The sequence below is a fragment of the Ambystoma mexicanum genome, chromosome 11 (assembly GCF_040938575.1).
Source record: "Ambystoma mexicanum isolate Mex_15411 chromosome 11, UKY_AmexF1_1, whole genome shotgun sequence".
Taxonomy (NCBI): Eukaryota; Metazoa; Chordata; class Amphibia; order Caudata; family Ambystomatidae; genus Ambystoma; species Ambystoma mexicanum.
This window is the reverse complement of record NC_090934.1, coordinates 409,766,798-409,793,854: the sequence shown is the minus strand read 5'-3', so window position 1 is coordinate 409,793,854 and position 27,057 is coordinate 409,766,798. Positions and strand designations below refer to the sequence as shown.

Here is a 27,057-nt window from a genome sequence, read left to right as displayed (position 1 = left end):
GTCGCCACCACTGGTGTGGCCTCCACAGGCTGAGCCAGGGCCGCCGCGACTGTCTCGATAGAGGCCTTGGCCGGATGGATCAAGGCTTTCACCACCTTAGGTGCGCTCACCGCCTTCTCCTTGGGGGGAGGGTCATCGCCTCGCTCCCCCTCCGATGGGGCCTTCCAGCACGACCGGGGTCTCTCCAGGAGCTTCGCCGGGTGCTCGGCCTTCCTCTTACCCGAGCCAGAGCGTTGGCTCGTGGTTGATGGTGCCGGGCAGGATGCGCCCTGCCTGGCGCCAGTAGAGCCCGACCGTTCGGCGGTCCCGGTGCCAGTGGACTCGCGGTGCTTGGCCTTCTGTTGGACCCCCGTCGCCGGGGCGCCCTCAAAGGTCTTAGAAGACCACTGGGCGCCCTCAAAGGTCTTAGAAGACCGCTCTGACGACTTCTTCTTCTCGCCTGATGGGCTCTTCCCTTCCAGCCAGTTGGCGAGACGCAGATGGCGGTCCTTCATGGTCCGCTCCGACATATTGCCGCAAAACGCACAGTCCTTCTCCACGTGCGTCTTGTCCTCATGCAGGCAGTAGAGGCAAAGGGAGTGTTCGTCCTCCTTAAAGACATTCTGAAGCTGGCATCCAGGGCAGACCCTGAACAGCTTTCCGGGCGTCGAGCTTCCCTTCTCCTGGGCCATGATCGAGAAGGGCCTGAGAAACTTCTGGAGACCTCCAAAAGCGTGGCTCGACGAAATCTTCACCCTTGAGGGGCGTAGAAGAATCCGACACGGGTCCCCGTTGATCGGATAAAGAAACAGTGGAGCTTGAGGCTCTTTTGACCGAGAAAGAGAAAATTTTCCTAAGAAAAAGCGCGAAAAAAGCACTAAAGCTCGAGAGCAATAGCACGAGGATCCCAACACTTGAACGTGCGGTAAAAATCTGAAGATGGCTGCCAGAGGCGGGGCTTAGGGAGATGGCAGTCATTGGCTGTGGTCAGTATGACGCAGAGATCAGTGATTGGTTACTACTACGAAAGACAGATCAGAAACAAAACTGATTTTTCTTTACCGAGGATTCCCAGCCTGACGATGGGGAATATTCATGAGCATGTGAATCCATGCCAGACCCCATGCTGGAGAAGAACAAAACTTTGTTTTTTGATTCGCCGGAGCCACCCCCAAGAATCGGGGATCCAGACAGAAGCCGGAGGAGATAAGTAACATGCTGTTGTGGCACCCATGGTGACATAGCGTGAGACACTGGGACTAGAATCTAGCATTAAAGAAGGCTCTCGGGGATTGTGCGGTTGGGTATGTGCTGGTTCGCAGGATCCGTTTGAACTGAATAATTCTAATTATACAAGAGGGAGCTCCAGGGAGTCAACCCTTGAAACCCCATAGCATTACGCTTAGTTCGGTCACTTTTAGTTTGGTGAAGCCCAGCGGGGTCCTAGCCCTCGATACCACGAGATAGGACCAGACGTGGGTGGGCCCGAGATCCAGGGATGGAGCTGGGCATTTGTTGGGGTTGAGTAGGGAGGGGAAAGGAGGGGAAGGGGTTTGTGCAGTGGGGTGTGGGGGATGGAGGGGAGGAGGGGGAAGTTGGGAGGGAGTTGAGAAAGGGAAGGTAGGCGGGAGGGGGAGGGGCAGAGGTGTTTGGGATGTTTGTAGTTAAGGGAAGTTTGAATTGGGGAACGAGCCTATATAGACTGAGATGGGAGTGGGATCTGGACTGCACCGATGGGAGGGGAAGGGGAACTCTAATGGGCCATGGGGGACCTTAAAATAATTGCGTGGAATGTCAGGGGACTTAATAGTTATCTAAAGAGGAACAAGGTTATGTTGTACCTGCGCAGACAAAAGATAGACATTGCATTGTTGCAGGAGACTCACCTGACACGGGACAAGATGGAGATGGTAGTGAAGAAATGGAAGGGGGTTGTGGTGGGCTCAATATATTCCGCTTATGCTAGAGGAGTGCTCATTTGGGTGGCACTGCATGTCCCGTTTAAACTGTTGCAGAAAAAGGCAGAAACGGATGGGAGGATGGTCATACTTGGGGATTGGTGGAGGATAGGGAGATAAGCATTGTAAATACATACACCCCCAATCAAAATACGGCAGCATATTTCAGAACTCGGTGTACTAACCTTAGCATGTGTATGGGGAGTGCGGTGATCTGGGGTGGGGATTTTAACTGTGTATTAAACCCCAGGGTAGATAGATCAGACGGAAAGATTGATAGACCCGCCCCAGCGGCTAAAGTGTTGCAGACACTACTAAACGACTTTGGTCTGGCAGATGTGTGGAGAACGAGACACCCCCGAGAAAGGCAATACTTGCACTATGCCACCCCGCAGCCGTTACACACGAAGCTGGACTGTGTCTTTGCTACGTCGGAGGTAATAACAGATTACTCAGGCAAAATATAAAGCGAGGGTCCTCTCGGACCACTCGCCCCTGGTTCTAGGATGGCAATACAGCCCCCCCGAGAGCAAGGATTCAGACATGGTGTCTCCGGGCAGAGGCACTTAAGGATCCCCTTTTTAGGGAAGATATAAGAGACGAGATTATAAACTACTTTGAGATAAATACGGGTAGCGTGGACTCGGCGAGCACATTATGGGAAGCCTTTAAGGTGGTGGTGCGAGGTGTAGCCATAGCAAAATCAAAAGGCCTGCAAGGTGGGAACCTGGCTGACCTACAAGGAACAGAAAGGGAACTGGAAAAGGCATTGAAGGGAGGAGGTGACAAGGAGAGTGACAGAGCTGATACTTAAATTGCAGCAGAAATGTGTGGAGCAATGGGAAAGATTGTGCAACCTCAACTATAAAAAATATATAGAGAGGCAGCATGCGAGAGGGGATAAAACAGGAAGGCTTTTGGCATGGTTATACAAGAGGGAAACACCCAGACACACGATTAGAACGATAACGAGAGAAGATGGTAGTGTAGCTGACACCCAAGAGGGAGTTAATCAGGAGTTTGCAGACTATTATAGGGTACTATATGGAGAGGAGGAGGGAAGTAGTCATGGGGAAATAATAGAAACACTGGAGGACATAGGACTACCTACGATAAGTGTTGAGGAAAGAGAGGAGCTAGATACACCGATTACTTTGGAGGAGTTAGGAGAAGTGGTGAGGCAGCTGCCTACTAGTAAGACTCCAGGGGCGGACAAGCTCCCAAGTGAATTTTATAAAGTATATAGGGAGGAAATGCTCCCGCCAATGTTAGAAATGTTAAATGAAGCGTTTGAGCTGGGACGGCTGCCGGAGTCACTTAGAGAAGCAATCATAATACTGCTTCCCAAACCCAACAAGCCTGGGCATAGCTGTGGCTCCAACAGACCTTTGTCGATGTTGAACCAAGACAGCAAGATATTGACGGCTGTCTTGGCAAACAGACTGCAGAGAGTTATTGGCAAACTAAAACACCCGACCGGACGGACTATGTCCGGAATAGAAATATAACTCATAATCATAGACGACTCCAACGGGTTGTCGAATGGGGGAGTAAGAACGAGGGCGAAATGGCAATTGTGTCCTTCGACGCGGTAAAGGCCTTCGATTCGGTCAAGTGGCCATGGCTGCTGGCGGCCCTGGCGGGCTATGGTATGGGGCCTGGATACTTAAGGTGGGCGAAGATGCTATATAGTGAACCGCTGGCCAGGGTCAAAACAGGATCAGTGATATCCGAAAGTTGGCAACTTAGTAGAGGCACCAGACAGGGGTGCCCATTGTCCCCAATGCTCTATATACCAGCCCTGGAGCCCCTAGCAATATACCTTAGACAACAATACGATATTATAGGTATCGAGGTGGGAGGGGAACGGCACTTGATCTCCTTATATGCAGATGACTTGCTGCTGTACTTGAGGCACCCGAAGGAACATTTCCAGTACATCCTGGAAGTGATGGAGAGATATGCGGGGTTGTCTGGTATAGCGGTGAATCCTCAAAAATGCAGTATTTTCCCATTAGGCAGCTATAAGGGAATCCCTGTGGGACGGCTGCCGGTGTTACAAACACCATGGGCGGTTAGTACTTTCCGGGAATCTTGGGATAGACGTATACCACACAGTGGAAGAGGAGCACAGGCACTATACCGAGGCAGCCATTGTGAAAATCGAGAAGTGTATGTAATTCTGGGTGAGGTTGAAGTTGCCCCTAGCAATGATGGGACGAGGGGCAATGCTTAAGATGGTGGTCCTACCTAGGCTCCTACATTATTTTGGGAATATTCCATACCTGATATCCAGGAAGTTCTTCACTAAACTGAACAGCATGTGTAGGGATTTCCTGTGGCATGGTACCCGGAATAGGGTGGACTATGGAAGTTGCAGAACTTTTATGAAAAAGGGGGGATAAAACTGCCTAATTATGAGGTTTATTGTGTAGCGAGCCAGCTGCAATATGTTGCCAAATGGCTATCAGACGAACAGACCCCCGAATCCAGGTTGTTTGGACAGGATTGTGCCCCATTTTATTTAAGTGAGATGATCTGGCTGCCCAAGACAGAAATGGAAGTGTGCCCTAAAATGATGATGCTTGGGTGGAAGGTGTGGCGCCGGGCATGCCAGATGATGGAAAACCCTTTCCCATGCTCCCCGCAAGTACCACTAGTTGCACTGGCAGGAGGAGCTAGGCAGCTGAGGATGATAATCAGGAACCACTGGGCGTCGGTGGGGTTAGTAACAATGGGAGATCTCTGGCGAGAGGGGACCATCATAGATTTTGAAGTGCAGGGGGAGGAAACGGGGTTATACACGGGCCAATATATAACGTATCACAGAATGGTGCGGAGAATTACGAGAACATGGCCCGAAACGGTACTGGAAGAAGAACCAGATGCTATCATAGATACAATTTATGATATAACGGAGGGGGGGCACGAGATCTATAGACTGTACGAGATGATGTCCAAGGTTGGGAAGGAATTAACACAACTAAGACTAGACTGGAAAGCGGAAGTAGGAGCCTCGATAGAGGACGGGATCTGGGAACGTGCCCTGGGGTACCACAAGAAGGTGTCAAGAAATGTGAGAATAAAACAGATACAACTATATATTACGCACAGGGCATATAGGACACCCCAGAGGATATATAGGTTTGAAAATGCTGGAAGAAAAGCATGTCCCAAATGCGACGAAGAAAAGGCTGGCATGGTACACATGTTTTGGTCATGCCCAGTAATTGAGCGTTTCTGGGGTGAAATAGCACAGAAACTAGCGGAAAAGGGGGTCACGATTATTATTGATACAGCCTGGGCCTGCTTGCTGGGGGGGTTCCCCAGATCGCAGAAACTTAAACATATTAGTAAATTGAAAGATCTAGCATATGTGCTCGCAAAAAGAAGGATTGCCATGGGATGGAAGAAATGTCACAGGCCGCGGGTGGAGGTGTGGTGGAAGGAGTTGCAGAAATGGGTGGAAGCAGAAACCATGGTATGGCAAGAGGCGAGTGTAAAGGACCGGTGGGGGATGTCTGTACTTCTGCTCTCTATATGGTAGAAGAGAGGCACAGAAGACCCCAGCCAAGATTCTCTATTACGGTAGCAATGGGCGAGCAATCAAGGCCTAGCTTCTCAGGAGGTGATGCAGGCTGGTTCTTAAGTACAGTGTAGTCTCCAAGCCCCCACAAAGGAATGTCCACACACTGTATTGGTTAGAACACAGTCTTTATATAATCAATATTCAAGGTTATGTACACTTATCATAATAACTCACTTTGTACTTAGGAAAATCAACAATGGCAAATATATACAATTCTAAAGTGGTACCACCCTTTGTATTAGATCTTATTAAAGTGCATCAACAATACTGTAACAATGTCACACAGATCAATAGAGTGAAACCAGCAATAGAGAGAGGAGAAAAAAATAAGATGGTTGAGCAATAGGCAGAATACTGGCCCCTACCACTAGACAGTTCTGTGTGGAGATCCCCCCCCACCTGGGCAACCTGTAAAATAAAGATATAGCACAAGCCCAGTCCATATATTGTTCTGCAAGTCTTATTCCCTCCTATAATGTTTTTACCCCCCCAATGTACCTGGTGGAGTCGAGTTCTTCGAAGAGGCGTCGACAGATCCTTCTTGAGCGACCCCCTTTCAAGCGGGAGTCACGGATCGTCGAGAAGCGTCGAGGAACTTGGCGTTCGGCGGCGGGGAATCGACGGCCCTTCTTGAATGCCTTCCCTTTCAAGCGGTAGACACGGGGTGTCGAACGTCCGTCGACAAACAGGGTAGAACGGCGTCGATGAGGCGGCAGCTTCGTCCGAGCGGTGCTGGTCGGAGCGTCGGCGTCCTGCAAGGCAGAGGCGTGCGGGGCACCTCGGTGACAATAGTTCTGGACCGCAAAGATTGTGGAGACGGAGGCCCAGCAAGGGCGTCGAGTCGTTCGAGTCTTTGTGGTCTTCGGGTGGCGGGAAACCCACCGGCAGGTTTCTCCTTGGCGCGTTAGTCGTCCTCGACTTTCTCCGGCAGGATAAAGCGGTCGACGGTGCGGACGAGGGAGTCCTTCGATTCGAATGTTCTTAGGCAAAGGAGCGGACGGCTCCGGTCGTCGGCAGCACGGCGTCAAGTGGTTCCCACGGCTGGGCAACACAACTTCGACGGGCCTCCAGCGGTTACACAAACCTGCGAACCCTGGTCGACGGCAATGGACTTCGACGGTGGCGATGTCTGGGTGCTTCACTTCGATCTCCTCGGCGGTCCCGTCTCGGGTCGGCAGCCTTTCGAGGGTCTGTCTTCCAGGGCGCTTCGGCGAAGATGGAGCGGTGCTCGATGGTCCCTCGGAGCACGGGAAGAGGGCGCCTTACCAGGTCCTCTCTCGGGTCAGTCTTCGACGATTTCGACAGCCTTCGGATCGGTCGAAGCAAATGCCACAGCAAGTCTTCTTCTTCCAGCTGGACGTCGAGGATCAGCAGTTCCAGTTACTCTTAGAGTGGAGACTCAACTCCAGAATGCTTCTGAACGCTTCTGAACCTTTCTGAACCTTTCTGAACCCTTCTGAACCCATTACCAGTGGTGAGAGGTCCCCAGATATACTATTCTGTCTCTCATCCACACTGCTGGCACACACTCAGCAGCCAATCATACAGAAGGGCATTCATGCAGTCAGTCAGCCAATCAGGCACACAGTGCATTCAGGCCACACTCCTCCCTTTCAGACACTCACAACAAGGAATGTGGATTGGGACAAGTACCCAGCCATTCAACACTACACACTGCATCCAGGCCAGTTTCGGGCAGGGCTGTCTCAGTCTTTGTCTCTCATGCCAGAAACCAGACAACCACAACAAGGAGTGTATATTGGTCACCCACTCCATTCACCCAGGTCCCACCCACAGGAGGTACCCACAACATACAGTCACTGGGAAGGCTCCAGTCAGTCTAGCTGGGCCTTCACAACAACACCATATATGGAACTTCAACCCAACAGCCAATCAGGGGGAAGGGACAGAGTCAGGGCTTCCCAGGACTTTGGGAAACAAGGAAACGGGCAATAGAAAGCAAGAGGCCACAAGGGGCCATCTTGTTTCCTATCAGGAATCAACTGATCCCAATGGCAGGGCCTGGGTATCCCAAAATGGAGGACAACCAGAGCACCTGTCAAATTCAGCATGGAGCTGCCACCAGCCCATACCCTGCTCTGTGGGCCACCCACAGGTGCCCAAAAACATACACTAGGGGCACAGGGTTGTACCCCTACCCATGGGTGCCATAAGGGTATCCCATGGGTCTGTTCACCAAACCAAAAGAGAGCTGCACTGCCAGGAGTCCCACATGGACTCCTGGGCAGAAAACATGACAGAACACACGATAAAAAGCAGTAAAGGACAAGGATTCAGAGGCCCTGTCCCTCTGATGCATTTCCAGCATCACAGTCGCCCCCCCCCAGACTGAGGTGGAGGGTGTCTAATCTCCCATGGGATAGACACTCTCATCCAGACGGTCAACATACCTTCTGGAAAGGCCATCTGCATTATCGTGACTCTTCCCTGGTCTGTGCTCTATGGTGAAGTCTAGCCCTTGCAGGCTAATGGACCACCTGAGCAATTTCGGATTCTCACCCTTCATCTGCATAAGGCAGTTCAGGGGCTTATGATCTGTTTGGACCTTGAAGGTAGACCCTGTAAGGTAGGGCCTAAAACGCCTAAGGCTCCAAACTATGCTAAAACACTCCTTTTCAACAGTAGCCCACCTAAGTTCTCTACCCTTGAGTTGTCTACTGATGAATATGATAGGATGTTCTCTCCCTTTGTCATCTAACTGGGACAAGACAGCTCCAATTCCGGTGTCGCAGGCATCCGTCTGGACGATAAAGGGTCGGCTGTAGTCAGGCGCACACAGCACAGGTGCCCTACAAAGACTTTCTTTCAAGCCATCAAAGGCCCTCTGACAGTCTTTGGTCCAATTAACCTTCCTAGGCTGTTTGGGTGAAGTTAGAGCTGTCAGGGGTGCAGCTATGGTTCCATAGTCTGCCATGAAATTGCGATAGTACCCAGTGAGGCCCAAAAAGGCTCTCATCTGGGTTTGAGTAGTGGGAGTCTCCCAGTTCTGTACATCCTGTACTTTACTGGAGAGAGGTTGGATTTGACCCCCTCCTACCTCATGACCAAGATAGGTAACTTTCCCCTGAGCTATCTGGCACTTGGTGGCCTTGATAGTGAGGTTAGCCCTTTTCAAGGCCTGCAACACCTTATCCAGATGTGTCAAATGCTCTTCCCAGGTGGAACTGTAGACGGCAATGTCGTCTAAGTAAGCCACACAAAAGGCTTCCAGCCCACTGAGTGCATGGTTGACCAATCTCTGGAAGGTGGCAGGGGCATTCTTCAACCCAAAAGGCATGACCCTAAACTGGTAGAGTCCCTCAGGTGTTGAGAAGGCTGTCTTTTCCTTGGCATGGTCCGTCAGAGCTATTTGCCAATAGCCTGAGGTAAGGTCAAAGGTGCTCACAAATTTGGCAGCACCTATGGTGTCCACGAGCTCATCAGCCCTGGGCAATGGGTGCGCGTCAGTTTTGGTGACGGCATTGACTCCTCGGTAGTCCACACAGAACCTCCAATCCTTGGTACCCGCCTGGGAACTTGCCTTGGGGACAAGGACCACTGGACTGGACCAGGGACTGGTTGAGGGTTCAATAACACCCAGATCCAACATCTTGGCGACCTCAGCCTGGATGTGGTTCTTGACGGTATCTGACATACGGTAGCACCTGCTTTTGACAGGCACACTGTCACCAGTGTCAATTTCATGCCTACACCACGGTGTAAGGCCTGGCGTCAGTGAAAACAGAGAGGCATACTGTTAGAGCAAAGCCCTGCAGGCCCTCTGTTGCTCTGTTGTCAAATCCGGAGAGAGATGTACTCCCTCCACTGAGCCATCCTGAGGGTTGCTATGCAGCAAATCAGGAAGGGGCTCACTCTCATCCTCTTCTTGCCCTGAAGCTAGCAAGAGACATGAGACTTCTGCCCGCCAGTGGAAAGGCTTGAGCCTGTTGACATGGAATACCTGAGGGGCTACCCCAGAGGCTCCCATGTCAACCAGATAATTGACTTCGCCCATCTTGGAGATGATCCTGAAGGGTCCAGTCCACTTGTCTGCCAAAGCTCTAGGCTTGGTAGGCTCCATCACAAGGATTTCCTGTCCCGGAGTCCAATCCACTTGCGAGGCTTTAAGGTCATGCCAGTACTTATTCAATTCCTGGCTGGCCTCGAGATTTGCTGTTGCCTGACCCATCATCTGTGTCATCCTCCGTCTGAGGCCTAACACATAGTCCCCCACTTGCTTGGCGGGACCTAGAGGGGTGGCTTCCAAGCCTTCTCTGATCAAGGCGAGGGGCCCCCTCACGGGATGCCCAAAGAGTAACTCAAAGGGGCTGAAACCAACACCCTCTTGAGGTACCTCTCTGTAAGCAAACAGCAGGCATGGCAGGAGGAGATCCCATTTCCTCCTTAGGGGTTCTTCCAAAGCCCCTAGCATGCCCTTGAGAGTTTTATTAAATCTCTCAACCAGACCATTGGTCTGGGGGTGGTAAGAGGTGGAGAACTTGTAAGTTACCCCGCACTCTTTCCACATGGTTTTCATGTAACTAGACATGAAGTTGGATCCTCTGTAAGAGACAACCTCCTTGGGGAATCCAACACGGGTGAAAATGCCCAGGAGAGCCCTGGCAACCACCTTGGCAGTAACAGTCCGAAGGGGTATTGCCTCAGGGTACCTTGTGGCATGATCTACCAAGGCCAGGATGAACCAATGTCCACCTGAAGTGGGAGGGTCAAGGGGACCGACGATGTCGATGCCCACCCTCTAAAATGGTGTGCCAACCACTGGGCAGTTCCTGCAGTGGGACTCCACCTCTACTCCCATCCGTGGCCAGTAGAAATGGGCAGAGAGCCTCTGCTTAGTCTTCTTGGTCCCAAGATGACCAGCCAAGGGCACCTCATGTGCCAACTGCAGTAGGAAGGGTCTGTAAACCTGGGGTACCACCAACCTCTTGAGGGCACCAGGTTCAGGCTTAGTGGGCTCACTAACAAGGAGCTCACCCTCCCAATAAATCCGGAACGTCCTAGGCACTTCTCCTTGTGCCTGGGACAGGGCCTGTTTCCTCAGTCCCTCGAGAGAGTGGCACTCTCTCTGTCCCTTACAGAAGTCTGCCCGGGAGGGTCCCCCTTCAGCTAACAAGCATTGAAGGTCGGGATGATCCTCCGGGTTGAGAACCTCTCCCACAGGAGAGTCTTCTGTCTCTTCTCCCACAGGAGTTGAGTTTGGGTTTTCCACTGGACCCAGCCCGTCCGGAGCATGGATCCCAATGGGTGCTGTCGGAACAGCAGGAAGAGAAGGTGTTCCCTCCACAGAGGTGGCCTTCTTGGTCTTCCTTTTTCTTGCCTTAGGCCTCGCCTTTGGCTCGGGTACCTGACTCACAGCCAGACCCGGTGTCACCTGTGACCTAGTGACTGCAGCAGCAGTCATGGGAAGACCATCCGAGATCAACCCCAACTCTACTAGATCATTTCCTAACAGAATGTTAGCAGGGACATTGTCCTGAACCAGGACAGGAAGCTTTGCTGTCTTGTCTCCAATCATGAGTGTGACTAAGGCTTCAGGCGATACTTTGGGAGACCCACCAGCTAACCTGGTGGTTCTCAGAGGAGCACCTACATAGTCCTCTGGCTTGAGCAGGGTCCTATCCACCACTGTCATGCTTGCCCCAGTGTCTCTCAAACCAGTAGAAGGCTGGCCATTCAAGAGGACACTTCTCAAAAACCTACGGGTGTTCTGTGGGATAGTCGCCAGTACTTCTGCATACTGGTCCCAGGCCCCAAGGGACACTAAGGAAATCTCTACTGGAGCACCAAATGTGATCCCGGTACAGGAGGGGAGGACAGTGGCCTCCACCTCAGACATGGGGTAAGGGTAGGTCAGGCTGACAGCCTGTACTCCAAGTGCCTTACCTTTACACTTGGAGTCATCCCTTCTGTGATCCAGAGCACCACAGTCCCAACAAGTGCCAGGAGTGCGGGGTACGGTACTGGAACCACTGGGAGCCTGCTCTGCAGCAGGTGGACCACTACTCTTATTCCCACCCACAGATGACTTATCCCCACTAGATTTTTGGATCTTGGGAAAGGAAGGTTTAGGTTTACCCGACTGACTGCTTATGGGACTCCTCAGCTTTCTGAGAGGCCCCCTTTTCTTTGTCCTTGTCCTTCCCACTGGAGTCCTTAGGGGACACCCGGTGGGAGACCCACTTGTCAGCCAACCTAGCCAGCTTAAAGGGGTCCAAAATGTTCTGGTCAGCCACATACTGATGCAGCTCTGGTGAACAGGCTTCAGAAAAATGCTCAAAAAACAAGAGGTGGGACAATTCAACAAAAGTCTTAACCTTGTATCCATTAATCCACCCCATCATGTTCATGTGCGCAGCCCTCACCCAGTCAACCCAAGACACATTCTCTCTTTTCTTAAAATCCCTGAACCTTCTAAGGTATTGTGTAGGTGTCTTGCCAAACTTGGCAATCAAAGCAGACTTCATACACTCATACTGACCCCTTTCTTCCACACTCAGCTTCAGAATACAGTCATATCCAGTTTGAGGCACTCTGCTTAACAAACACTTAGCCCAATCTCTTTTATCAACATCATGAATCACACAAGCCATTTCAAACGCTTCAATCCATTGGAGGATATCTGAACCCTCCACAAATACACCAACCAAATCTTTCATAAACTTGGTGGCTGGGGACCTGACACTCTCACTGATTTTAGCTGAAGTCTCCACTCTAGCTTTCTCTAGCTGGATTCTCTGACATTCAGTGTCCTGGCTCTTGAGTTCAAGGTCCTTATTTCTGAGTTCAAGATCCCTATTCTTGAGCTCCACTTGTTGAGCCAACTCCTTTTTCTTAAGTTCAGCATCTATTTCCAACTTGCGGTATTCAAAGGCCAATTTCATCCTTAATAACTCAAGCTCCAAGGAATTGCTGGGGTTTGGAACAGAGGCAGCAGGAATGGCGGCATTCCCAGAAACAGATTCAGCAGAAACCCCAGGGGCAGAGTCCTCATTGGTTGCATTCCACCCCTCATCAAGAGTTTCACCATCAGTCTGGTAGTCCACCAGGGCAGCTATCAGCTCAGCCCTAGACTTATCCACAAAGTCTAACTCCCTGGCTTCACAAGCACTCTGGAGAGCCTCCAAGCTCATCCGAGTCACTTTGCCATTTGCAATAGACTCCATTGTTTGTAATGCAGTTATCTTGTACACAACTAAACCTTAATTTAATAAAGTGCAGATATTTTGTAAGTGGCACGGTTATACACTGATTCTTAAAACCATAAGCATCCCACCGCTTGCCACCAGTGTAAAGGACCGGTGGGGGGTGTCTGTACTTCTGCTCTCTATATGGTAGAAGAGAGGCATAGAAGACCCCAGCCAAGATTCTCTATTACGGTAGCAATGGACGAGCAATCAAGGCCTAGCTTCTCAGGAGGTGATGCAGGCTGGTTCTTAAGTACAGTGTAGTCCCCAAGCCCCCACAAAGGAATGTCCAGACACTGTATTGGTTAGAACACAGTCTTTATATAATCAATATTCAAGGTTATGTACACTTATCATAATAACTCACTTTGTACTTAGGAAAATCAACAATGGCAAATATATACAATTCTAAAGTGGTACCACCCTTTGTATTAGATCTTATTAAAGTGCATCAACAATACTGTAACAATGTCACACAGATCAATAGAGTGAAACCAGCAATAGAAAGAGGAGAAAAAAATAAGATGGTTGAGCAATAGGCAGAATACTGGCCCCTACCACTAAACACAGTTCTGTGTGGAGATTCCCCCACCTGGGCAACCTGTAAAATAAGGATATAGCACAAGCCCAGTCCATATATTGTTCTGCAAGTCTTATTCCCTCCTATAATGTTTTTACCCCCCCAATGTACCTGGTGGAGTTGAGTTCTTCGAAGAGGCGTCGACAGATTCTTCTTGAGCAACCCCCTTTCAAGCGGGAGTCACGGATCGTCGAGAGGCGTCGAGAAGCGTCGAGGAACTCGGCGTTCGGCGGCGGGGAATCGACGGCCCTTCTTGAATGCCTTCCCTTTCAAGCGGGAGACACGGGGCGTCGAACGTCCGTCGACAAACAGGGTAGAACGGCGTTGATGAGGCGGCAGCTTTGTCCGAGCGGTGCTCGTCGGCGTCGGCGTCCTGCAAGGCAGAGGCGTGCGGGGCACCTCGGTGACAATAGTTCTGGACCGCAAAGATTGTGGAGACGGAGGCCCAGCAAGGGCGTCGTGTCGTTCGAGTCTTTGTGGTCTTCGGGTGGCGGGAAACCCACCGGCAGGTTTCTCCTCGGCACGTTGGTTGTCCTCGACTTTCTACGGCAGGATAAAGCGGTCGACGGTGCGGACGAGGGAGTCCTTCGATTCGAATGTTCTTAGGCAAAGGAGCGGACGGCTCCGGTCGTCGGCGGCACGGCGTCAAGTGGTTCCCACGGCTGGGCAACACAACTTCGACGGGCCTCCAGGGGTTACATAAACCTACGAACCCTGGTCGACGGCAATGGACTTCGACGGCGGCGATGTCCGGGTGCTTCACTTCGATCTCCTCGGCGGTCCCGTCTCGGGTCGGCAGCCTTTCGAGGGTCTGTCTTCCAGGGCGCTTCAGCGAAGATGGAGCGGTGCTCGATGGTCCCTCAGAGCACGCGAAGAGGGCGCCTTACCAGGTCCTCTCTCGGGTCAGTCTGCGACTAGTTCGGCAGCCTTCGGATCGGTCGAAGCAAATGCCACAGCAAGTCTTCTTCTTCCAGCTGGACGTCGAGGATCAGCAGTTCCAGTTACTTTTAGAGTGGAGACTCAACTCCAGAATACTTCTGAACGCTTCTGAACCTTTCTGAACCCTTCTGAACCCATTACCAGTGGTGAGAGGTCCCCAGATATACTATTCTGTCTCCCCTCCACACTGCTGGCACACACTCAGCGGCCAATCATACAGAAGGGCATTCATGCAGTCAGTCAGCCAATCAGGCACACAGTGCATTCAGGCCACACTCCTCCCTTTCAGACACTCACAACAAGGAATGTGGATTGGGACAAGTACCCAGCCATTCAACACTACACACTGCATCCAGGCCAGTTTCGGGCAGGGCTGTCTCAGTCTTTGTCTCTCATGCCAGAAACCAGACAACCACAACAAGGAGTGTATGTTGGTCACCCAATCCATTCACCCAGGTCCCACCCACAGGAGGTACCCACAACATACAGTCACTGGGAAGGCTCCAGTCAGTCTAGCTGGGCCTTCACAACAACACCATATATGGAACTTCCACCCAACAGCCAGTCAGGGGGAAGGGACAGAGTCAGGGCTTCCCAGGACTTTGGGAAACAAGGTAACAGGCAATAGAAAGCAAGAGGCCACAGGGGCCATCTTGTTTCCTATCAGGAATCAACTGATCCCAATGGCAGGGCCTGGGCATCCCAAAATGGAGGACACCAAGAGCACCTGTCAAATTCAGCATGGAGCTGCCAGCAGCCCATACCCTGCTCTGTGGGCCACCCACAGGTGCCCAGAAACATACACTAGGGGCACGGGGTTGTACCCCTACCCATGGGTGCCATAAGGGTATCCCATGGGTCTGTTCACCAAACCAAAAGAGAGCTACACTGCCAGGAGTCCCACATGGACTCCTGGGCAGAAAACATGACAGAACACACGATAAAAAGCAGTAAAGGACAAGGATTCAGAGGCTCTGTTCTTCTGATGCATTTCCAGCATCACAACGAGCAATGTAGGGGGAGAGGAGGAGGCGGGAACCCTGATGGCATGGAAATCATTAATAGCGGAATTGTTTGGAACGATACAAGATCTGACAGAATCCACCGAATGTGAGACCCCCACCACGTGAGGCAGATACAGAGTGTGTGGAATAAATAGGCTCGTAATGGAGGGTAGGATAAGGGGAGCAGTGACCAAATTAAGCAATGAACAATTGAGCTGTTGATAATTGCACTGCGCGTTTGTTTTGCTTTTGTTTGAATACATCAATAAAATTGTTTTTAAAAAAACTTAGTTGCCTTCGATGCAGAGCTCCAATCTGCTCTTGAAACAAAAAATAAGAAAGCAGTGAAAGGTAAGAGCACCAAATAAGTAGACAACAGGGAGAATTGAGATAAAGAGAGGGGAGAGTAGGCAACAGAAATTACCATGAGGGGAACACAACTATGTGACACAAGGAGGCAATGAGAGTGAGGAAGGGAAGGCATCTATGGAAGAAAAAAGAGAAAAGAGATCAAGCATAAAATGTTAACAGGAATAAAGAGCAAGAGTAAGTGTGAAGTAGATGATATAAAAGAAATAGCAGCAATAAGACGGGGAAAAGACTGATGGTGAACTAGGGGTAGGCGTTGGCAGCACTCCTACCAATCAGGACGCCCCACACTTACTGTAAAATGTGACTACATCGTTGAAGAGTTTAAAGGTGAGCAGGGGTTCTGGAAGTTCACGGAGGAAAGTCTTCAAGATCACAGCAGGTAGGTGAACCTCCTCGTATTGCTCAAAGCTCACAGGTACACCTGTAGACAGGAAAAGAAGGGAATCATGAGAAGGTGCGAAGGGGAAGAAGAAAGAAAAAGATGAGAGAACGGGAGGGGAGTGAAAGTGAGGAGAGAAGTCAGCGAAGAAACATTGGAGGGAGGAGGGTGAGGAAGCATTATGAGGAGGGAAGCATAGGTGCTGAGTACACAGGGAAGGGGGCACTTACCTCCATTCTCCTTGAACAACAGGGGCAGGAATGTAAATTTGCCCTGTGGAGAATACGTAAGTATTTTCATGGGGATCTTTGTAAGTGCAACCAAAAACGAAAATAACAAAAGTCCGGATTGAGCGAAGGCTGTCTTAAAAAAAGGCAAGCAAGCTGCCTAACCCCCCACTGGACATGGCAAGGGCTTCTGGCTCCTCTCCTGCTGTGCTCAGGTTTGGTGAAGTGCTAGCAAGCATCTTACGATATTAGCAAGTGCTGCTCACTTCATAGTGGGAAGACTGCCTCATTTCCACCTCAGACTTCATTGTGGGGACAGTGGACACTCAATGGTAGTTTGTCTTTGTTATGACAGCCTCTCAGTCATTAAGATATAAAAGGATACGCTGCAAGGTTGATTGGTACTCTTCAGTTACTTTATTATGATCTTCAGTTACATCAGCTGTCATCAAGTCCATAAGGAGATTAGGAGGAAATCATGAGGGAGACCCACTGGCTCCCACCAACCAGGCTCACACAGCTCAACTGCCTGGGTTGGAACACATTCATACACCAACACTCCAAGCTTAGCTCATACATTCCACAAGTGACATCACATCATACATGCAGGATTCAGAGAATGAATGCATAGGAAGGAAGGCTAATACCAACACCTCCTTCCCTTACGGTCACAAGCACACCATGACATACAACAAGCACCACAGCTCACCATCACAAGTACCTCAACACCTCATTCCCTTACTGTCGAAACACACCAGAGAACATACACCCTTCACAAACAGACAAAACATACAACAAACCTAGCACAACTCCAACGCCAAGTCACTAAGTAGCCAAGAAGGTAAACAGCTGGACAAGCAGGCTTACCCAACAATCCAGTACCAGCACCCCACCAACATGACAACAAATTTCTACCCTCCAAAAAGACACTCATCACTTCCAACCCGCCACCGCCACCAATGGGTCACCAGCCTTACACGCTGGAGCACAGATCTGACCCTCTAGGCTACTAACCAACAAACCATACACAACTTGGGAAACTTGACACCTCCCGTCCACCACTGCCACTGGCAGACCTCAGGGCTGCCACACCTGAGTGCAAATAGGCCACCTATATGGGCTGGCACGAGGCCCGCTACACACCTACAAGGAACATCTCTGACTTGCTATTCCAGATCATACTGTCACGACAACTGATGAGCCAGGCGCATACAATCAAACATATGAGCACACTCACTTGATCCATTCTCAAACAATCAACATTCGTCTCAAGCACTCACAACAAAGGCAACCAGTGGCCGCACCAGTCAGCCATACCATCAAACTTCTTCAAAGTGTTGGCCAGACACACGAGCCCTCCTAACTTCTTGAAACCAAACCGAGTGAACCCCACCACCGAGATGTTCTGTTGCCATACTCCCAGAACCATCCAAGAACCTAATCCAGGATGATCCCTGAAGCAACATTTCAGTTAAATAAAGAGTAATAAACAAATCACTATCAGGACTCCGCATCGCCACACAAATCACCATCATGACTCCGCAGAGCCGCACAAATCATCACCATGACTCCATAGAGCCGCACAAATCACCATCATGACTCCATAGAGCCGCACAAATCACCATCATGACTCCATAGAGCCGCACAAATCACCATCATGACTCCATAGAGCTGCACAAATCACCATCATGACTCCATAGAGCCGCACAAATCACCATCATGACTCCATAAAGCCGCACAAATCACCATCATGACTCCGTAAATTCCGTTTTCCAAGGCCCATTCTCACATGCTGATTGCCAATCTGCACAGAGGAGGGGATCTGGTGCCTCCCCACTTGTTGACGTAGTACATGCTGGTCGAGTTGTCTGTCTGGATGAGGACAACCTTGCCCTTGAGAAGTGGTAGGAATGCTCTGAGCGCTAGCTAGATGGTGTTCAGCTCCAACCAATTGATGTGGTATTCCTGCTCCTGTCGAGTCCAGGTGCCATGGACCAAGAGATCATCCAGGGTGGCTCCCCAGCCCTCGAGCGAGGAGTCTGTGGTGATGGTGGCCTGTGGAGAAGGCGGCCGGAAGGGCTTGCCCCTCCATAGGATGCAGTCCCTGGACCACCAAGTTAAGTCCAGGCGGAAAGATGGAGGAACGTTGATCATTTCGGATTGAGAGCCCCGCTCCTGACTTCATGAGGCTGCAAAGTGCAGCTGAATCCTTCTCATCCTTAGTCTCATGTGCCGGACGGCTAGCAGCACCGCCGCTAGTAGACCCAGGAGATGTTCATACCACCAAGTCGAGGTCACCTCTTGGCTGAGGAAGTGGAAGGTGGCCCTCTTGATGGCCGAGATCTTGTCTTCCGTCGGGAAGACCTTCTCGGAGCATGTGTCCCAAATGAGTCCCAGGAACGTCAGAGTCTGCATAGGGAGCAGCTGTGACTTCTTGAGGTTGAGCGAGAAGCCCAGGTCGTGCAGTGTGTTCATAAGGGCATGGAGGAGTAGTGGACCGCCTCCGGAGATGTAGCCCTGACGAGCCAGTCGTCGAGATATGGATAGATGTGGAGGCCCTGCTCTGAGGACCGCCGCTACCATGTTCATGAGTCTGGGAAAGACCCTGGGGGCAGAGTTGCGGCCAAACGGGAGGACCTTGTATTGGCAATGGTAGCCCATGATCCTGAAACGTAGTAAAGAATGATGGGGCTGCCAAATCGGGACATGTTGGTACGCGTCCTTCAGGTCTAGGGAGCACATCCAGTCTCCTTTGTCAAATGTCTCCGCTATAAAAGCTGGCATAACCATCTAGAACTTTTGCAGGTGTAAGGAAAGGTTGAGGGTGGAAAGGTCCAGCACAACTCTCAGGCCCGCCTGGTGGTTCTTCTGAATGGCGAAAATCCTCGAGTAGAAGCCAAAGCCTTGCTGGGAGGCTGGAACTTTCTCCACTGCCTAGCTCTCCATGAGCGACTGGATCTCCGCCAAAAGAGTTGCTGTCCCAACCTGTGGGAGTGGTGGGGAGGAGGGAGGAAAGGCTGGGATGGGTAGGCGGTACCCCGTGGATACTTACGTAGAGGATCCAGGGTCCGCGAAATTGCGCCAGAAATTTCCATGGAGAGCAAGCCTGCCCCCCACTGGAGACACGTGGACCCGAAGGAGCGTGTCATGCCTGCTTTCCCTCGGAGGCTGATGCTGAGGAGGGGGACTGAAAAAAGCCCTTACTCCTCCCCCACCTCCCACCCCTTTTTGTTGCTTGCGACTGCGAGCGGTCTGGCTGCCTGATCTACGTTCCTGGAAGTCACAGAACTTGCTGAGATTGGGTGTAAGATTTGGGCGTGTTCTTTGTAAGAATGGACAAAGATTTTAAGATATGCGCCACAGTGGATTCCATGAGGTTGTGCTTCAAAAGATTGGCCTCCGCTAGCCCTGCCTTGAAGCGTGATTGGCATTGGGAGGGAAGTTCCGGGAGGAAGTCCGCAATTTCCCATCATAACCGTTGATTGGCGGCAGCCAGCATGGCATTTGCGGTGGCCTGCCCCAGGTGCAGGGAGGCGTTGGAGTAGATCATCTCCTCCTTGGCTAGCAGCGCTGCAGAGGAGGAGGCGGAGTACGACTGAGGCTTGGAGTAAAGTGATGCCTCAGCGATCACCGAGGAGCGTGGCTGAGGATGGGTCAAGAGCAACAGTGTGTCCCCCTCCATCTGCCTGTACTTGGCGTCCAGGCATCGGTTGACCGGCTGGACGGAGTGGGGCTTGAGCCAACCCTTCTTGGCCAGGGAGGCTACATCGGTTTGCAGTGGAATACCTGTATTGGCAAAGGGGCGTCTTGTGAGGACTTCAGCCAGAACCCCACTCAACTGGCTGTTCGACCTCGGGCTGAGGGAGGCCTACGTACTCCGCCTGGCCAGCAAAACATTCCTGGAAGGCCCTGGCTGAGGATGGCGTGTCCGGATCCACCTCCTCGTCCGTGTCCTGAGGATCCGGAGGATCTTGTGGAGGAGGGGTAGATGGCGGCAGAGGCTAGGGTACAGAGACCGCAGCCGGAGGCTGAGGAGGCGGCGGAGGTTGCGGAGTTGGCTGGGGAGCCGGAGGAGGTGGCTGCACCGGGGTCAGGGAGCCAGATGGAGGCATCTGTGGTGCTGCTAGCATGACGGGGAGGACTTCCCTGACTGCGTGCTCGATGATAACCCCCCCATTTGAGGAGACGTCATGAGGCAGAGGACTTTATCGCAGAGCCTCTCCTCACTGGCCGAAGAGGTGGCAGGGGGTACCGACGGGGTAGTGGGGAACTGCTGGAGTCGCTGCGTACCCAGTCCGTATGGACGCATGGGAAAGTTGCCCTGCGCATATGAAGGGTAGACTGTAAGCCACATACCTGGTTGCAACCAGTCCCAACTTGACACTTGTTCTTCGCTGAATTTGTGGAATGGCGTCGGACGGGTGCTCCCGTCTGGTGCAGCGGCCATTTTGTCAAGCTGCCTGCCACATGCCTGCGACATGTTGCCCAGTCCGCTATGTCTAGCCTCATCCAAGACTCTCGCGTGTGGATCACGAGACCTACCCTGCTCCTTGGGTCTCGGCTCGGTAGGTGTGACACCCTCGAGCCGGGGGGCGGTAGAGCTGCGTATAGGCACCACCTCGGACGTCTTGCCGGTATTAGGGCATAGCCCCTCAGCCATTGCCCCCGTAAAAAGGGCGTAGCCCCTGAGGTGTAGACCCGGTACACAAACTTTCTGGTCCCTCGACACTGCGTCCGGGAGGATCCCTCGACCTCCCGGACCGGTAGCTGAAGCAGCCTCAGGCCGGTAGCTGAAGCAGCCTCAGTGCACATGCCAGTGGAAGGACCTGGCCGTTGCCTCCCGTGTGGGAGAGTACCTAGGAAGGAGTCTCCCTTGCGGGGTGCGCTGGAAAATATCAGCCCTACCTTGGACCTGGGTTGATGTTTCACGAAGTTCTTGAGATCCTCTGGAGGAGACTTCTGGAAGAGCTCCCTCCATCTGGCTAGTCTGTTCTCCAGCGCCTTCACGGACAGCGAGTCACACGCCGAACATGATTGCCAACCTTGGTCTGGGCTAAGGCAACGTAGGCAGAGGACGTGGGGGTCTGAAGTTGGGAAGAGCCTGTTGCAGGATGGACACCTGCTGAACACTGTAGAAGTCGACATGCGCCGGGGAAGAGCGTGACGCCTAAGGACCGAGTACCTGAATGACAAAAAAGACAAAGAAGAAGTATCCGCGTGTGGAATTACATGGCCGAAGCCAAACCCAGGAGCACTGGTAAATTCGGCACGTTCCCGTCAACACGGAAAAGGGGACTGGGGTGTGGCGCCGGAGGGCAGAGTCAGTGCAGCGCATGCTCCCTGGGCCACGCCCCTGCGCACCTCTAAATTTAAAGGGGAAGAAGATTTTTTCTGGTGAAAAAGGTCCCGTCTCCCGTCCCTTGGAAGGGACACCCATACAGTATGGAGGAAAGAGGATGGGACGCAAGAGTAACAAAAGGTATAGAATTGAAAAATAATCCATACCTCGTCTGAGGCAGCAAGAATCCAGGAAGGAATTTGCCACCCTCCAAACAGTGCAGCTGAATCATAGGCCCTCTGAAGCGCAAAGCCTCTCTGAGGCTCTCCTTGTAACAAGGTTCAGAAAATGACAACCATTGTTGTTTTCACCCCAGCTCCCGAATGACGGCCAGAGATTATTATAAGTCTCCCAGGGACAGCGTCAGTGCCTTTCAATCTTTTCAGTTGAAATGGGCACTGAGCCTCGGTAGGCCCCCTGACAAGCAGCCCCATGTTGGCAGTCTTGACACAGCAACATGCTCCATTAATTCACAAAATTAAATGCGTGCTTTGCAGAGCACACATTACAGGCTGCCTTTGCTGGTGACTTCAGGCCATCGCCTCCCTCGGGCCTCTTGCAGTATCCAGGACACTCATCACCTGGTTGCATTTTTGCTCATGTTTCCTCTACATTGGCTCCCTCCTGTCAAAGAGTAGTTAATAGCTTTTCAGTGGACATTTATGGGTTTAGTATGGGTTTAGCTCCCCACTGGCTGCCTGTCAATGACAATCTGCAGCTTTTAAACCCCTCACTGCATTCTTTTGACTATTATAATATAAGCACCCCATGGTTGCTTCTGACTGTTTTTCCCAGCTCTAGGCAAGGGGGATCCAAAACTGAAATGGGCCCCCACCAGCCAGACAGATTTTCAGACAGCCCTGCAGTTTGCTACTGCTTTTTATTCACTTCCCCTAACCCTCAGGCCTTTACTCCCCATGGTTGCTGGTTTTACTCAGGAATGGTTCTGACCAGTGCTCCAGGTAATATTTGTAAGTGAGTATTTTACTCCCTATTTTTTTAAAGTTGGAGTAAAATTATTTTTTAGGGAGTAAAAATGTAATTCCAATTCTCAATGGGAATATTTTACAAGTGAGTACAAATGTTTTAACTGGAGAACAGAATTTTTTTAATAATTATTTCTTTGCACATAGTTGTTTATGCACGTTAAAAGATACAGGTTTACTTCATCCAATCAAGCAGTACTAATAGTAGTTTCTTCCTGTGTTACTACATGCACTGCATGTCCAAGTATATCCATGGACCTGTGTGGGTGAAAGCAGGGGTACAATAGTCTACATGTCTTATTGCTATTTTTGTTGGGAGTATTTTTACTCCCTATTTTAATTTTTTGGGAGTATTTGCTTTTTTCGAAGAAGCAAAAATGGTTGTTAGACCCCTTATCTGTAGGGCTGATTAGACAAGTTTCCATTTTGAGCAGGCAGGCCTGTGGCCTTACGTCAAATCACAGCACACTGGTACCGTCCATAACCTCAGTGTTTATCGTTTCAGGTGTGAGGCCGTGGCTTGAATGGGCATGCATTATGGCCTACTTCACCCCCTTAGTTAGGCAGAATTCTCAGAATTGTTCTAATTCCCCTCTGCCTTGGAGACCCCCAGCTCTTTTGCTGAACTCCGGGACTTTGTACTTTTAATTCTAGGTTTTCTCTGCGTTTCTTTTGGTTTTGGTGTCAGACAAACTCAATAGGCATCTTTTTACATTGTGGCACATAGCACCTTCCAGTGCAGTGGTACAGAGGAGTCTTTCAGATTCCCCACAGGTTTAGATACCTTCTCTAAACTGTTTCCAAGAGCAGTCAAGTGAAATTGACTTTACTTCCATTTGTAACTTTCTAGCCCCAACACACACCTTTGTCTAGTTTCTCATGTAATATTTTTTATGTTACCCTTTCCACAATTATTGTCTGGTGGCAGTCGTTTACTTTTACCTACTGTTGTGTGTCTTTACCGCGGGCTGCTTTCGCAGCTGCAGTACAGCACCCATGGATGCCCATTTAGTCAAAATGCCTGGTTTTTCGCCAGTTCTTGCTGGAAAGGTCCTTCTTGAGATTTACTCTGCGCGCCAAACCAGGATTGGTTCCTTTGTTCGTTTTGTCTTTCGCAGGATTCACAAGTGAAGCCCACCTCAGGCTCCAGAGTGTCTGGCAGGGGCAGGAAGTGAGGGAGGTGCCCCAAACTCCCTGTGCTTAATCCCCTTGGTTACAGAAATGCACCCAAAGGTGATTGGCCGGCTAGTTGTCCGGCAAGGACAGCCACCCTGCCGTTTGACAGCTATGCTGGAATGAATGGGAAAAACCTGCATAAAAGGCAAGGCCTTTTGGCTTGGAAAGCAGAGCTGACCACTGGACGAAGGAATCCGAAGAAGAACTTGGAAGAGACATCTGCTGCAACTCCTGCACCATTGGTTTGCCTGGTGAAGCCCTGCTGCTGCGCTGAAGCTCTGAATTTCGCCTCGACTAGAGAAGCCCTGCAAGGATGACTTCTCCCCTTGAGTTGGTGGGACCAATCAACTCCAAATTGAACTCGTTTGGACATCCTCTCAAAGCTGCCTGTACTTCCACTGATGCTGCTGGAACCGAAGTGCCAGGGAGAGGAACACCAAATCAAGTGCATTTTTTTAATTATTTTATTTGTTTAGTTGATTTAACAACGTTTCAAATATTTTTACATTTCATTACTACAATTAAAATTACATTATTTTCATGCAGTTACTTATTACAATTTTAGAGATTTTTTAACTTAAAACAAAAACAAACAAAAAATAATTCCACACTTCAACATTTCCAAAAAAAAAGAATCGATCCCAAAGAGCATCTCCTTATTCTGTACATAGAGGTAAGATTGTGTATAAATACTGCACTATGGCAATTTGCACTGTTATCCGCGAATTTAAAAATAAAAATAGCCATACATGATCTTGATCCAAACTGCAAAGCGAAGTTAATACTCTCTTGAAGTACTTTTCTCAAATCACTCGATTCTATACAATCTACTACAAAATGTTGAATCTCTTTTTGATTATGATCTGAGGGTAACATTTTCCTTCCGCATAGAACCCCACGAGTATTCCACAAATTTAATCTGAATCTCAGATATTTTGCCCATACTATAGGCGAAGGGCATTTTACCAGGTATTCTACCATTACCCCATACTTTTTTGAACCAAACAAAAGACTATCAAAATCTTTGTATAGAGAGCATTTATTAAGGTTATCTGCCAATCTTTTTGAAATATTTTCGTTTTAGCCCGATTTGGATTGGCGATTAGGAGATCTAAAGTAACATCAGCATCGGCTAACCCATCTAGAGCATGATTAAGCCAAGTGGTTGGAAACTTGTTCTTAGATGTTAACAAATTATGTGATATAACTGACGGGATGGAGATGTTTTTTAGTCCCACCAGACACTTTCGGAGTAAAGAACATTGTTTCCAAATTACTTGCAAATATAATGACAAAATGCCCAACTCATAGCATATAATGGCGATTGGAGTACTACTGGGTAGATATAATACCTGTTTCCAATAACTAGACTCCAAAAGGTCCCAAAAAGCTTGATTATTTGGTATTGCACTTACTATATGGTATAAAATGATGGGAATGACCTTCATTTTGTAAAACAAAACAATGCGCTTCATAGAGAATTTTTAACATTTTCTCATTAAGATTTTCATTTGGGAAGTTAAGGCCTGGAGCTTATTGAGATCAAGTGCATCTTGCTGCACAGATTTGGCATGATGGAGAACTACACCTAAAATATTATATTGCGGGACCGTGGCCAATGTCAGATTCTGCAATAACCATGTCTATCTATGTTTAGTTGCATTGCGTCGCAGTAAACTATCGCCCCCCTTTCCGGCTCTATAGTCATTACTTAACCCACTATGAGTCACGAGATTACTAAAATGCAACAATTTGTCCTTCGACCATCAGAGGCGGTGCTTATTAGCATTTGCCACCAAACATCCCTGTGCTGATTTTCAAAAGGTCACTTGATTTGCCACCACAACATCCCATACTGCCATTAGAATGTTATGATCACTCAAATCCGATTCAATCACACAGAACATTTTCATGACAGGCCATAAAGCAGAGTTCACATAAATAAAGTAGATTACTGATGTACTATCCCCTTTATGCCAAGTTGCCGCTGGGGGTATATCAGAGGCCAAGGCACCATTAAGTACATGTAAACCTCTAGATTTCACTAAGAAGTTCCATTTGGTGCGTCTTCCTTTATTGCGCTTCTCTGAGTCGACGATGCAGTTTAAGTACAAATCCCCAGCTAGCACAAGGTACTTGATGTTTTGCTCTTCCGCCACCACATCCAACAGGGCATTCAAGTCTCAAAAGAACCCATCATCTGATAGTGCTACCGGGTTCGAGTAAACATTAAGAATGGCATACTCCTCTTCCAAAGACCGCAGTTTGATCAGCAACATGAACTTGTTTGGGGCAGCCCAAAAGGATGATGACATGTCCTTCCTCATTTTAACTGCTGTCAGCAGGCCAGAAGTCGGCCTGGTAAAGAGAGGTTTTTGTAGCAGGATTTAAGTGAATATCATAGTTGTGCCAAATGGGGGGGACATGTGAGCCAAGTCTCTTGGAGAAGCACTATGTCGTGTTTGTTTAAATTGCTTTGATCGTTATTGAGATGTTTATATCCCGCTTGTATTCCAGCTCACCAGAGATCTTTGACCCACACCAAATTCTGACTCTAGTTAATGTTGATTATGATCTAGGTTACATTTACATTGCCTGTCGATCTGTAAAGGTTTTTCTACTGTTACGGACCCAGAACAATTCACCTTAATAGGCCATCCTTGCTTCCTTTCAGGATGCTGCAGTGTTCCAACTCCTGGTTCTATGGATAACATAAAGCCCAAGTTATGCAGGGCATCATTTGCCTGCCAAATTAGATTCTGGATCACACTTGAGTTCATCCACAATCTAACTGCATTCAAATTTGTGTTATTAACAAATTCCACTAGAGCCAAATCTTACGAGACAATGTCCTCCAGCTGTTGCACATCGGAGAATATTGCCATTATCGCTCTCCTGCTTAGATCATATTGGGTTACTGGTGGAGGCCTACATGCCAATACTAAAGAGTGTTGAGCTGGGAATGTTTTAAGGCCTCAGACTACATTCTTAGAGTTACTGTTTTTAATTTTATTGTTCGATTCCAGAACAATTTTTTGTGAATTTTGTGCGGTCAAATTGCCTAAGGCAGTTTCTACTAAGTGCATAATAGAACCTGATAGTTCTGATGGCAAATCACCAGCTTTTAAGAGTGCCTGCCCAATTTGGGGAATATCACCGTTACTAGAAGTAATTGTACTGCTTGAGGAGTTGTTATTCATCCTAGCATTCTGATTCATTACGGCATGGGATACACTTTGCACAGGTATATGTGCTTTTACACTTTTTTGGCTCTTCTCCGATTCCTGATGACGTAGCTTATGATCACTGCTACATTCACATGACA

At 49.7% G+C, this 27,057-nt stretch overlaps 1 protein-coding gene across 4 annotated transcripts in view; it reads right to left on the bottom strand.

The window, feature by feature from the left end:
* ARHGAP1 (Rho GTPase activating protein 1) overlaps positions 1 to 27,057 on the bottom strand; it is a 902,391-nt gene that overhangs the window by 115,677 nt on the left and 759,657 nt on the right. For all 4 annotated transcript variants that reach the window (XM_069623207.1, XM_069623205.1, XM_069623208.1 and 1 more), the window contains one exon: positions 15,919 to 16,047. In XM_069623207.1, coding sequence (XP_069479308.1) covers positions 15,919 to 16,047 — 129 coding nt within the window. The remainder of the gene's footprint in view (positions 1 to 15,918; positions 16,048 to 27,057) is intronic.